We start from the raw sequence: 14,731 nt of genomic DNA on the forward strand, positions 1-14,731 counted from the left end.
TAAAGGCGAGCAATATTACAACATTGCAAGTAATTGATATTGATGATGGTTCCGATATGAGGTTTGAAGCTTAAACCAGGGTGAAACAGGAGCACCCTTGACTTCATCACCTTCAGGCTCTCAGTCTTCAGTGCTTCCCAGCTCTACTCTACACAAACTCTTAATTCATCCAGAACTCTGCCACCTTCCTTCTATTCTGCTCACCTATCAACCCTGTCCTTGTTTCTTGTCCTTTGGGTGATTTCAAAATCTTTCTAAATCCCTTCATTATGTTGCCTTACCCTACCTCTGTCTTCTCTGCTAATCCAACTTATAACTTTGCCGTCTGGTGTAGGGGATGTTGATTCACTGAATTCCTTCAAGCAAGAGCTGGATCTATTTCCAGCTGGGGTGGCATCACCTCTTTAAAAATAGGTAGGTACTGCAGAGAATTCAGAGCCAGAGTGATCTCCTGGACTAATTTTGATTGCCTAGGTGAGTCAGAGAGGACTTTACCAGATTTTCTTTTCCCCCAGATTGGCCTGGGTTTTTATCTGTTTTATTGCCTCTCCAGAAGATCATATGGTTTTGGGTGGGGTGGAATTGCATGGGACAGGCTGGATGAAGCAGAAGGTCTTTACCTGTCTGTCATTGTTCATATGTAACTCATACCTTCTTCTCTTCTGACTCTGTAAATGTAAGGTGGTATTACCTTCATCCTTTTAACTTCACTACAGAGAAAGTGGGGAGATCAACGTGCAGCTCCTTTTCGTTGCACACCCCTGTCTGTTCTGAAATATTGTTTACATTTTCTCAATTGTGGCCCTTGCTACTCTTCACCTTATTTTTACAAAAAGTGCTTTAAAATAACAAGCTAAAGTTAAAAGTAATCCTTTTGAACTTTTGTTGCTTCCTCCTGTTTTCCCCTTTTTAATTCCTGTCTGAATGTGTCAAGTTGACCCATGCCTCTACTTGTCTACATCTTGCATTCACAAACTCATGATGGTGAGGAGGGGTGGGGAAAACAGACTTGTTTATTCCTTTTCCAATCTTTAAGGCAGCTCATAAACCCTGACCCCAGAGTCAAATCCAAAAGTCCTTGCCTTTAACATGCCCTCAAGGTGCTTTTTTAAAAATTTCTAAAATATAGAAATCATAAGCCTGATAGAGCATTTTAACTTATTTTAAATTTAGAAATAAGGTTTATTTTACTTCAATCTGCACAGTGATTCCAGGGGGGTGGGAACCAGAGTAGTCGGACAGCAAGTGAAATAAATGAGGGGGAAACTAGTAAATAAGGCCAGTAAGACTAAGAGGAAGAGCAGGCAGGGAGATGTTGCGGAGCACACCGGGATTGGTGGTCTGAAGTGCATTTGTTTCAATGCGAGAGTATAACAGGTAAGGCAGATGAACTTAGAGCTTGGATTAGTACTTGGAACTATGATGTTGTTGCTATTACAGAGCCTTGGTTGAGGGAAGGACAGGATTGGCAGCTAAATGTTGCAGGATTTAGACGCTTCAGGCGGGATAGAGGGGGATGTAAAAGGGGTGAGGGAGAGTAGCATTACTTGTTAAGGAGAATATCACAGCTGTACTGCGGGACGACACCTCGGAGGGGTCGTGCAGCGAGGCAATATGGGTGGAGCTCAGGAATAGGAAGGGTGCAGTCATGATGTTGGGGGTTTTCTACAGGCCTCCCAACAGCCAGCGGAAGGTAGAGGAGCAGATATGTAAACAGATTTTGGAAAGATGTAAAGGTAACAGGGTTGTAGTGGTGGGTGATTTTAACATCCCCTATATTGACTGGGACTCACTTAGTGCTAGGGGCTTGGATGGGGCAGAATTTGTAAGGAGCATCCAAGAGGGCTTCTTGAAACAATATGTAGATAGTCCAACTAGGGATGGGGCCGTACTGGACCTGGTATTGGGGAATGAGCCCGGCCAGGTGGTCAAAGATTCAGTAGGGGAGCATTTCGGGAATAGTGACCATAATTCCATAAGTTTTAAGGTACTTGTGGATAAGGATAAGAGTAGTCCTGGGGTGAAGTTGCTAAATTGGGGGAAGGCTAATTATAACAATATTAGGCAGGAAATGAAGAATTTAGATTGGGGGCGGCTGTTTGAGGGTAAAGCAACATCTGACATGTGGGAGTCTTTCAAATGTCAGTTGATTAGAATCCAGGACCGGCATGTTCCTGTGAGGAAGAAGGATAAATTTGGCAAGGTTCAGGAACCTTGGATAACATGGGATATTGTGAGCCGAGTCAAAAAGAAAAAGGAAGCATTTGTAAGGGCTGGAAGGCTAGGAACAGACGAATCCCTTGAGGAATATAAAGACAGCAGGAAGGAACTTAAGCAAGGAGTCAGGAGGGCTAAAAGGGGTCATGAAAAGTCATTGGCAAACAGGATTAAGGATAATCCCAAGGCTTTTTATACATATATAAAGAGCAAGAGGGTAACTAGGGAAAGGGTTGGCCCACTCAAGGACAGAGAAGGGAATCTACGTGTGGAACCAGAGGAAATGGGCGAGGTACTAAATGAGTACTTTGCATCAGTATTCACCAAAGAGAAGGACTTGGTGGATGATGAGCCAAGGGAAGGGAGTGTAGATAGTCTGTCATCTCATTATCAAAAAGGAGGAGGTGTTGGGTGTCTTGCAAAGCATTAAGGTAGATAAGTCCCCAGGGCCTGATGGGATCTACCCCAGAATACTAAGGGAGGCAAGGGAAGAAATTGCTGGGGCCTTGACAGAAATCTTTGCATCCTCATTGGCTACAGGTGAGGTCCCAGAGGACTGGAGAATAGCCAATGTTGTTCCTTTGTTTAAGAAGGGTAGCAAGGATAATCCAGGAAATTATAGGCCGGTGAGCCTTACTTCAGTGGTAGGGAAATTATTGGACAGGATTTACTCCCATTTGGAAACAAAAGAACTTATTAGCGAGAGGCAGCATGGTTTTGTGAAGGGGAGGTCGTGTCTCACTAATTTGATTGAGTTTTTTGAGAAAGTGACAAAGATGATTGATGAAAGAAGGGCAGTGGATGTTATCTATATGGACTTCAGTAAAGCTTTTGACAAGGTCCCTCATGGCAGACTGGTACAAAAGGTTGAAGTCACACGGGATCAGAGGTGAGCTGGCAAGATGAATACAGAACTGGCTCAGTCATCGAAGACAGAGGGTAGCAATGGAAGGGTGCTTTTCTGAATGGAGGGATGTGACTAGTGGTGTTCCGCAGGGATCAGTGCTGGGACCTTTGCTCTTTGTAGTATATATATAAATGATTTGGAGGAAAATGTAGCTGGGCTGATTAGTAAGTTTGCGGACGACACCAAGGTGGTGGAGTTGCGGATTGTCAGAGGATACAGCAGGATATAGATCGGTTGGAGACTTGGGCGGAGAAATGGCAGATGGAGTTTAATCTGGACAAATGTGAGGTAATGCATTTTGGAAGGTCTAATGCAGGTGGGAAGTATACAGTAAATGGCAGAACCCTTAGGAGTATTGACAGGCAGAGAGATCTGGGTGTACAGGTCCACAGGTCACTGAAAGTGGCAACGCAGGTGGATAAGGTAGTCAAGAAGGCATATGGCATGCTTGCCTTCGTTGGTCGGGCATAGAGTATAAAAATTGGCAAGTCATGCTGCAGCTGTACAGAACCTTAGTTGGGCCACACTTAGAATATTGCGTGCAATTCTGGTCGCCACACTACCAGAAGGACGTGGAGGCTTTGGAGAGGGTACAGAAGAGGTTTACCAGGATGTTGTCTGGTCTGGAGGGCATTAGCTATGAGGAGAGGTTTGATAAACTCGGATTGTTTTCACTGGAACGACGGAGGTGGAGGGGCGACATGACAGAGGTTTACAAAGTTATGAGCGGCATGGACAGAGTGGATAGTCAGAAGCTTTTTCCCAGGGTGGAAGAGTCAGTTACTAGGGGACATAGGTTTAAGGTGAGAGGGGCAAAGTTTAGAGGGAATGTGCGAGGCAAGTTCTTTACACAGAGGGTGGTGAGTGCCTGGAACTTGCTGCCGGGGGAGGTGGTGGAAGCAGGTACGATAGCGACGTTTAATAGACATCTTGACAAATACATGAATAGGATGGGAATAGAGGGATACTGTCCCTGGAAGTGCAGAAGGTTTTAGTTTAGGCAGGCATCAAGATCGGCGCAGGCTTGGAGGGCTGAATGGCCTGTTCCTGTGCTGTACTGTTCTTTGTTCTTGTTCTTTATTTAACAGTTTCTTAGGCAGCTTGGTGTATAGCTCAATCCCTTACGTAGTACTGTATACTCAGACTAACAATTAGTTTACAAAGGGGTTGTGTAGGAACCAAAGGAGCAAATCTTGTGTTCTGGTCTTTCAGCTCAAAGCCAGGGTATTGTTTTTGAAGCCTTAAAATCATCAGAGGAGCCCTGGTGTGCAGGACCACAGAGTTCAGGAACCTTGGTTTGTGCCCAGGGTTTCACATCACTGGGTATCCCAGTCTCAATGGTGCTGCAATGGAAGATGCTGAACACGTGCAGAGTTTCCCCATGGGTTTGGTGTGGGGGGAATTACGAACTATGGGCAAATCAGCACCAAGCCACTTTTGTGCAGATGCTGGCACTTGTCTGGATTGAATTCAAAATCTAAGTCTCAGAAGAAAAGACAGCCGACAGCATCACCCAGTCCTGCAGACCAGGTATCCCCTGTGTCTGGCCTGAATTTAATCACAGGTCAGACTGCATCAGAAGTTTAATTAGTGTTCCCCATGGCTATCCTGCTGTCAATGTGGATGCTGAGCAGAATTGGGGTCTGGTTAATATTTGGATGGGAGATTATGTGAAATACCTTGTCCCTCCTGCTCTGCTCAAGAGTCAATTGGTCATGGGAAAGATCAAAAACAGCACAAGTCCTTTTCCGTTGCCTCAGTGTTATCCCTTTCCTTTGTTCTGTCAAGTGCATTATAGTTTATTAATTTGCAGCTTTCATTCAGAAAGTCTGCATAAATGGATGTATTCACTGAGGCTGAGTAGAGTGCAATTGTGGCTATAATCTCTCAACAGGCCCCTCAGAGGGTAGGAGAAATGGTCAGCGGATTCATCACATTGGCATTTTGCATGCTGGAGTATGATCGCTTCTGAGAACGCAGGAGTGGCGTCTGTGTATCAACATCACGTCGGGCCTTTTGCCTCATGTATCGGAGCATTCTCTCTGTCCAACCATACACGATGCAGTTCAGCAGTCCCTGAGATGCAGCTGTGAATGCCTGGGGCAAAAAACATCTAGGTTTGTAAAAATGAATTTAATCTGCTTTATTTATTTTATTTTTGTGCAGGACACACATCCTCAATGCCCCGCCCCCACCTTTGTAACATCTGTCCTGCCAGGTCCCACATTTCTGCTGCTAAAAGCTAGTTCCCTAAATTGTCAGCCTCAAGGGGATGTGAAGCAGTCATCTTGCAAAGAGCTCGGCATCTGATTTTTCCCTGTTCCCACAGGAAGACACTGTGGCATCTACCTAGATTGTGCCTGTTTGAAGACACTCAGTGGGAATTGAGCAGATCAGGTAGAATTCAACCTGCAGCGCCTCTATATCGTCCATTTTTGAGACACTTGGAATATAACCAATTATAATACATAGTCTGGTTGTTATACTGTTATCAGGAAAATTCATTAAATCTGTTAGTAAACTTACTGATCATGCCTTGATTACAAAAAATAGGCACATAGCAACAAACTTCTCTTTCCTGATTCTAACAATTGTATTCATCAAGGTGAAAGATATCATTTATGAGGAATTTTCAACTATGGCCATCTAGTACTCCCAGGACATGTATCATGTGCTTAGATACAAAGCAAAACTCACACTACATGGTTCCAACAAGCACTGGCAGGTCAGCTATGACTTAAGTTCAAATTAAAAATGTCCAAGCGTTTTGCTTTTGGGCTGTTCAGCCACAGGGGATGTGTGAAGTGTATATTTAGGTTGCCAATAATTGACATAAATTGCAAACTGAAGAACAGATTTTGGTGTTCTGAATTATGATTTATCCACCAATGAGACAACAGTTCTAGGACCAGCCCTTTCCAAACAGAACAAAGCAGTGAGTGAAAATTGAACAGAATTATGTTGTCTGTGCTTTTAAGGTCAGTATTTGATGACGGGATATGGGCCATAAATCTTCGTTCAGACACTCCAAGGTGAGGTGTAGAGTAAAGCTGCCTCTGTTATGTGAATCTTGGGACTAAGGTAGCAGTCTTGACTCTGAATCAGAAAGTCGTGGGTTAAGCCCAACTTTAGGTACTTGAATAGGTAATTCAGGCTGACACTTCACTAGTATTGAAGAAGTACTGCACTATTGAAGGTGGAATGTTAAACTGAAGTCCTATCTGCCCTTTCAAGTAGATGTAAAAGGTCCCATGACACTTTGAAACAGAGCAGGCAAATTCTTCCAGGTGTCCTAACCAACAGTTATCTCTCAAGCAACATTACTTTTCAAAAAAATCATCTGGTCATTATATCATTGGGGTTTGTGGGACCTCAGTGTGCAAATTGGCTGCAGCACTTCCTGACATTACAACAGGAACTACACTTCAAAAGTAATTCATTAATGGTCAAGTGTTTTGGGAATTGTGAAAAGCAGTTTGTAAATGCAAGTTTTTTCATACTTCCCTTGTCCCATCAAGAACTTCCATGTTAGGTAATGTGCAGCAGAGTACAGAGTGCATAAAAAGGTGGGAGAAAGATTTTGGAATGGTCACAGATCCGGAAGCAAGGCTGCACAAAATTATTCAGAACATTAGATTTGGAGTTGTTGCATGGAATGAAAACCATGTGGCACTCACTGTGTCGCGGAGATATCGAGTCAATAAATAATGCATAGAATTGTAGATTGCTCTAATTTAAAGGGATTTTAGAGGGGGAAAAAATCAGGAGAATTTCCTGACATTCCAAGTAAAATCCTCCCGTTAGAGGATTTCAACAGCAATGAAACATACCTGTGTCCTCCAGGTACTTCATATTCCAAAAGATAGAAGAGTGAGACCAATATTGATAGTACCTGGCCCAAGAGACTTGCTTCAGCATAGATTTATATAGTATTTAACTGCAGGGGCATAGGATATTGTAGCTGCAAACAATCCAGTCTTCATCCAACATCCTATACAAATTTTCCAGTAGGGGCCACTGAATAGCTATCAGGAAGAGGAACCCTGATTTTATTTGTTCCTATCTAGGCCAGGAGCACTGGAATCAATTCAGTTCCCCAGCTCCTCAGACTCCAGTCTGTACTACTGTATTCATTCATGAACATTAACTGTACTATTATAAACACAAATACAAGGTTTAGTTGATAAGACACACCTCAGCAGTGAAGCTTTTCACATTCTGACCCCCCTAAACTGAGATTAATTCAGCATTGCCACAGTTCACAATCTGGCAAGGTTTTTTGTCATGCAGGTGACCCATTCAGGAAATTTAAATGTAGATTCAATGATGTTAACATCTTCCCTGAGTTTTCAGAGCATTAAAAATGTTACCAGAATCGTGAAATCAGAGAGTGAATCATTAAAGTGTACTGCAAAACTTCAGGTATATTTTGTGTAAACAAGCCAACTCTAAATGTGAGATCAATACAAGATCTGGAAAGCGCATGTGTGCAAACAGTGAGAGAATATGTTGTAGCTCAGCTGCGATGCCTCTTGTAATTGAATAGTTTGCTAGCTGTTGTCTAGATTCCACATGAAGGATGACCATTTTTATAAGGCTCCATGGAGACACTAGCACCTACTGAACAATACTGGGTTATGTATGTCACTGGCCTTTGGAGGGAAGGGAATAAGTCTAGCCAAATCAGATTAGAATCACTCTACAGCACTCAGTCATTCTCTCAGTCTGTTTAAAGAGAGAAAACCTGGGAGAAAAGAATGTCATGGAGGTACTGTTCCCTCCCCCAATGAGTGGTGAGTTGTTTAGTTGTTTGGAAAGCTCACCTGTAAGACGTAGAGTACAACATAAAGAGAAGCCACGTTCATTGGGTTCAGCAGCTTAACCACAGCCAGAATGGTCGCTGAGGGGATGAAATCAGAAACTGACGTTAAAAGAACATGTTTTTCACTTGCATCAGCAGTATACAATACATTTTAACTGACACAAATACATGCACTACATGCATAATCACAACAATATCAATTTACATTTATATAGTGCCTTAAAGAGTGGAAGGGGCAAGGCCATGGAGGGATTTGAAAACAAAGATGAGAAGTTTAAAAATCAAGATGTATAAGTCAATGAGCTTAGGGATGATAGGTGAATGGAACTTGGTACAAGTTAAGACATGGGCAGCAGAGTTTTGGATGACTAAATTAACAGAGGGTAGAATGTGGGAGCCTAGTCAGGCGTGTGTTGGAATAGTCAAGTTTAGAGGTAATAAAGACATGATTGAGGATTTCAGCAGCAGATGAGATAAGACAGAGGCAAAGTCAGGTGATGTTACAGAGGTGAAAATAAGCTGTCTGAGTAATGGCATGAATATGTGGCTGGAAGCTCACCTCGGTCAAATTTGACACCAAGATTGCGAACAGTCTGGTTTAGTCTCAGACGGTTGCCAGGGAGAGGGATGGAGTTGATAACTGGGGAACAGAGTTCGGAGCAAGGGCCAAAAACAATGGCTTCAGTCTTCCCAATATTTAATTGAAGGACATTTCTGTTCATCTAATACTGGAGTCGGATAAGCAGTCTGATAATTTAGCAACAGTCGAGCCGTTGAGAGGTTGTGATAAGGTAGAGCTGGGAGTCGTCAGCGTACATGTGAAAACTAACACTGTACTTTCAGATGATGTTGCCAAGGGCAGCATACACCTATTACATGTATAACCTATGTCTGGAGAGGCTCTTGTGTAATACCTTTCATACTCTGCTAGACATGATGCATGGAAATAAACCTTATTATCTGATAAATAATTGTCTATCACCTTCAGAATCTCTATCACAATTTTTCCTTCTGCATTTGTTGATAAGACGCTCCATCCTCCAGTGCATCCTTGTCTCTCGATCCTATAATTGCATTGTCCTACATTCTTCCTTCTCCCTCTATCCTCTGTGTTGAAGCCAAAATTAATTGCATCAATTCTTCCTTCAACAGTCTTTTCCAGAATCTCAAAACTGTGGATCTCCTCTCCTCCCTCGGGCTTCCCTTACTCTGACAATTTCAGGATTTTAAAACCCAAGCTCGTGGTCACCATATCATTACTTCCTGATTTACCTTGTCCTGTCATGTACTCTTTCCTGCCTGTAGGTTTTGGCCCTTTACCAAGGTTCTCAATAGAAACGGGAAGTGTATTGTAAATTATAGCTATTACGGAAACGTGATTGAGGGATGGGCAGGACTGGCAGCTCAATGTTCCGGGGTACCGATCTTTCCGGCATGACAGAGGTGGAGGTAAGAGAGGAGGGGGAGTTGCACTATTGATTAGGGAGGACATCACAGCAGTACTTAGAGAGGATATCCCGGGGGGAATGTCCAGCGAGGCCATATGGGTAGAACTTAGAAATAAGAAAGGGGTGATCACTTTGATGGGAATATATTATAGGCCCCCCCAATAGTCAGAGGGAAGTGGAGGAGCTTATATGTAGGGAAATCACAGATAGGTGTAGGAATTATAGAGTTGTAATAGGTGCTTTTAACTTCCCTAATATTGACTGGGACTGCCTTAGTGCTAAGGGATCAGATGGGGAAGAATTTGTTAAGTGTGTCCAGGATAATTTTCTGAAGCAGTATGTGGATGGCCCTACTAGAGAAGGGGCTACACTCGACCTCCTTTTAGGAAATGAGGATGGGCAGGTGGTTGATGTGTCAGTAGGGGAGCACTTTGGGACCAGTGAACATCACTCTATTAGCTTCAAGATAGTTATGGAAAAGGATAGGACTGGTCCTCAGGGTGAAGTCCTAAATTGGGGGAAGGCTAATTTCGATGGCATCAGACAGGAACTCTCAAAAGTTGAATGGGAGAGGCTGTTTATAGGTAAAGGAACGTCTGGAAAGTGGGAGGCTTTTAAAAGTGAGATAGGAAGAGTTCAGGGCCGGCGTGTACCTGTTAGATGGAAGGGCAAGGCTGGCAAGTTTAGGGAACCTTGGTTGACGAGGGATATTGAGGGTCTGGTTGGGACAAAGAAGGAGGCATATGTCAGGTATAGGCAGCTGGGATAGAGCGAGACCCTCGAGGAGTATAGGGATGTAGGACTACACTTAAGAAGGAAATTAGAAGGGCAAAAAGGGGCCATGAGATTTCCCTGGCAGATAATATACTTATAGAATCTTTTAGGATTCTCCTTTATCTTAAGAGTAAAAGGGTAGGTAGGGAGAGAGTAGGTCCCCTTAAGGATCAGTGTGGCAATCTATCTGTGGAGCCACGGGAAATGGGCGAGGTCTTAAATGAATATTTCTTGTCCGTATTTACTGTGGAGAAGGTCATGGAAGCTAGCGAGTTCAAGGGAGGGAACAGCGATATCCTGGAGCATATCAACATTACAAAGGAGGAGGTGTTGGAGGTTTTGAAGTGCATTAAGGTGGATAAATCCCCAGGGCCTGACCAAGTGTATCCTCGGATGCTATGGGAAGCAAGGGAGGAGATTTCTGGGGCCCTGGCAGAGATTTTTGTATCATCGTTAGCCACGGGTGAGGTACTGGAAGACTGGAGGATAGCTAATGTCGTGCCTTTATTTAAGAAGGGCAGCAGGGATAAACAAGGGAACTACAGGCCGGTGAGCCTTACATCAGTGGTGGGAAAGTTATTGGAAGAGATTCTGAGAGACAGGATTTATATGTATCTGGAAAGGCAAGGTCTGATTAGGGATAGTCAGCATGGCTTTGTGCATGGGAACTCATGTCTCACAAATTTGATTGAGTTTTTTGAGGAGGTGACCAAGAGGATTGACAAGGGCAGGGCGATGGACATTGTCTACATGGACTTTAGCAAGGCCTTTGACAAGGTCCCACATGGTAGGCTGGTCCAGAAGGTTTGAACACATGGGATCCAGGGTGAGCTAGCCAATTGGATACAAAATTGGCTTGGTGATCAGATTGGAGGCCGGTGACCAGTGGTGTGCTGCAGGGATCAGTGCTGGGCCCTCTGTTGTTTGTCATATATATATTAATGACTTGGATGTGAATATAAGGGGCATGATTAGTAAGTTTGCAGATGACACCAAAATTGGTGGTATAGTGGACAGTGAAGAAGGTTGTCTAAGGTTACAACAGGATATAGATCAACTGGGAAAGTGGGCAACGGAGTGGCAAATGGAATTTAATGCAGACAAGTGTGAAGTGATGCATTTTGGGAAGTTAAACCAGGGCAAGACATATACAGTGAATGGCAAGGCCCTGGGGAGTGTTATTGAGCAGAGAGACCTTGGGGTGCAAGTACATAGTTCCCTGAAAGTGGCAACACAGGTAGACAGGGTGGTGAAGAAGGTGTATGGCATGCTTGCCTTCATCGGCTGAGGCATTGAGTACAAGAGTTGGGACGTCATGTTACAGTTGTGCATAACGTTGTTTAGGCTGCATTTGGAGTACTGTGTGTAGTTCTGGTCGCCGCACAACAGGAAAGATGTGTTTAAGCTAGAGAGGGTGCAGAAAGGATTCACAAGGATGTTGCCTGGTTTGGAGGGCTTGAGGTAGAAAGAGATTGGATAGGCTGGGTCTGTTTTCCCTGGAGCGAAGGAGGCTGAGAGGGGACATGATAGAGGTATATAAAATTATGAGAGGCATAGATAGGGTAGATAGCCAGAGGCTGTTTCCCATGGTAGGGGTGACTAAAACTAGAGGGCATAAATTTAAGGTGAGAGAGAGGAGGTTTAAAGGAGATCAAAGGGGTACATTTTTCACACAAAGAATAGTGGGTATCTGGAATGAGCTGCCTGAGGAGGTGGTGGAGGCAGGAACAGTAGCGACATTTAAGAGGCATCTGGACAGGTACTTGAATGAGCAAGGCATAGAGGGATATGGAATTAATGCAGGCAGGTGGGATTAGTATAGATGGGCATTATGGTTGGCATGGACGCGGTGGGCCGAAAGGCCTGTTTCTATGCTGTACGACTCTATGACTAAATATCATAACCATAGCCAACATACTATACAAACAATGCTTTTCATCTCATGTATGTCTCATGGAGGCTTATTACTGTACCCATCAGAGATAAATAGCAACCCATCTATCACTGACTTGTCCTCCTGGCGATCCCGTGCTGTGGGATGTGTAGCTTATTTAGTTTACAACACAACACATAGGTGCTGGCACTGAGATAAATGAGTCACTTGGTGTCTTTTAACACATCTTAAATAGCCAAGTCATGGACCAGTATGATGATGCTCCAATGTGCCAATCTTAATTTGGTCCATTGTCACACCCACAGAGTCATAGGGAAAGGCAGGACCATCCATCCAGACTCCTACTAACCAGGCCCCCAACAGAACAAAAAGGCTGTGGGATACAGAAGAACTCTCCGTTCAATCATGCTGATGTTTGCCCACTGCTGGTCTCCGAGAAATCCAGTCAGAGTCACCAGTTTCTTATAGAGGATCCGGGTTTTAATCAGAAGAATCTGCAGAGAGCAATGGGAAAACACAAACTTGAAGGTAGATAATCTTTAGACAATCAGTCACAATGATTCTGACAAAGGTTTCTGAATGCTATAATATTTTAGTCAAACAACAACTTGTTGTCACGTCAAAGACTGTTCTCTGTTGTTTAACTCAATCAATACAGCCTGAAATAACAGATCTTCTGGTTGTAAAGATCCATTGGCCTGGTGGGTGAGATCATCAAACCTCTAGATCTAGTGTACACAATATTCCAGATAAGAATTCGAAGAAACATCTCTGTGCTAAGTATGGTACTGAGGAGAACAAAGCGGAGTTGCAGGTACCTGTGCAAGACATGCATGCAAACCCAATACAAGAGAAGCCAAGTACCCCAGTTAGGCAGAGATCTCAGGGCAATTAGCAATGCCAATGCCATTAAGAGGGGGAAGATTGATCACCTTTGCATCCTGGGCACTGATGAGAATTGAATTTGTACTATTTATACCTATGTATGTTGAACATTGCTTGTGATTGGTAGTAACCTTTACCTTTAAGTAGGTCAATAAAACTATCTCTGTTGAGTCCCCAGTGACCAAACTCTTCCTTTAATCAATACCAAAGGTGCAAGAGGCTATTCGACCGACAAGGAAATAATAGGACGTGATCAAAAACTTGGTCAAAGAATTAGGTTTTAAGGAGTGATTTAAAAGGAGAGGTAGAGGTGGAGCAGTTTAGGGAGGGAATTCCAAAGCTTAGGGATGAGGCAACTCGAGGCACGGCTGTCAATGGTGGAATATTATAATCAGAATGCCCCACTCTAATCACCAGTCTGTGTTGCTTTAGCTAATTTGAACCATGGTAGCACTTGTGCTACAATTGGCTTCAAAAAGAGGTAAAGAATCAGGTAGACCGATCTCGATCCAGTGACTCCTCTGGAAGTGTGCATGATGGCTGAGGCCATGGTGCCCTTTATGGTCAAGTATCCCCATGATCACTCGGCATCTAGCCTCACATATGGTCAACTGGGTAAAACCCAAAGGGTACCTGTGGAATCATATCTCAAGAGGTGGAAGTGTCTTCAAAGGAGGAGGAGTTGGTAATAAGCCAAGAAACAAAGAAAACTCAGTACCAGCCATTGGTCACTGACCAGTTCAACTTGCGTTATGCCTCAACATCATAAATTTAACCTCATTTTCTGTATTTAGAAAAGGGAAATATGCATTTTTTTAAAAATCTACTCCCAAGCAATATTTGCATTCACGTTCACACAAACCTCCGTACCCCACCTACTGTAACCACATGTTGCAGAATGTTTAAATTTAGTAAATAGAAAAATTCCCTTTTAAGTAAATGAAACAGAGGGAAGGCCAGTTATAGCCTGTCTATTTTGCAGCACTAGTTCTGAGGGCAGTGGCTGAGTCAGAGGATCATGGGTTCAAATTCCATTCCAGAAATTTGAGCACAAATTCTGGGCGGTCACTCCAGTGCAGTAATATGGTACTTCCTATGCTTTATATTTCGGGGCACCACTCAATGTGATGTTTGCCAGAGGACTGGAGAGTGGCTAATGTACTACCCACCCTTAAAAAGAAAGACAGAGGTAATCCAAGGTAGTTACAGGCCAGTTAGTTTAACATCTGTGGTAAAAAATTTAAAGTCTTTAATTAATAATGACATTGGGCGGCCAGTTTTTTCAGCTGGCGCAGACCCGATGGGCTGAATGGCCTCTTTCTGTGCTGTAACTTTTTTATGGTTCTGTGGAGATTACCACGTATCTAGATAAATTAGTTAGAAGTATCTAGCACGGAATTCAGAAAGGATGATCTTGCCTGACAAACCTCATGGGATTCTTTGAGGTGGTGACATCTATGGTAGATGGGAATAATGCAGAGGATGTAGTTACATGGATGTTAAGAAAGCCTTTGACAAGGTACCACATGGGAGATAATTAGAGAAGATTAAGAGGTGTGGAATTAGGGTGAGGATAGAAAATTGGATTAAAATTTTTTTTAGAAGAGAGAAGGTTGGAAGTGAGTACTGGTGTCCCACAGGGTTCGGTTCTGAGGCCACTGCGTATATTCAATGACTTGATGCAGGACTGGAAGGACTACTGTTGAAATTTGAAGATGATACTGAAATAAGTATAATTAATTCTTTAGCATGCCAAAAGAAGCTGCAAAGGAATCCTGATAAGA

The 14,731-nt window shown here is 43.3% G+C and overlaps 1 protein-coding gene across 1 annotated transcript in view; it reads right to left on the reverse strand.

Moving 5' to 3' along the window:
* Window positions 1-5,023: 5,023 nt before the first annotated feature.
* The window catches only part of tmem116 (transmembrane protein 116), a 31,192-nt gene continuing 21,484 nt past the window's right edge, over window positions 5,024-14,731 (reverse strand). The window contains exons 9-11 of the mRNA XM_068055482.1: window positions 12,412-12,556; window positions 7,948-8,024; window positions 5,024-5,221 (exon numbers count right to left, since the gene is read on the reverse strand). Coding sequence (XP_067911583.1) covers window positions 5,024-5,221; window positions 7,948-8,024; window positions 12,412-12,556 — 420 coding nt within the window. The remainder of the gene's footprint in view (window positions 5,222-7,947; window positions 8,025-12,411; window positions 12,557-14,731) is intronic.

This window comes from Heterodontus francisci, chromosome 23 (assembly GCF_036365525.1).
Source record: "Heterodontus francisci isolate sHetFra1 chromosome 23, sHetFra1.hap1, whole genome shotgun sequence".
Classification (NCBI taxonomy): Eukaryota; Metazoa; Chordata; class Chondrichthyes; order Heterodontiformes; family Heterodontidae; genus Heterodontus; species Heterodontus francisci.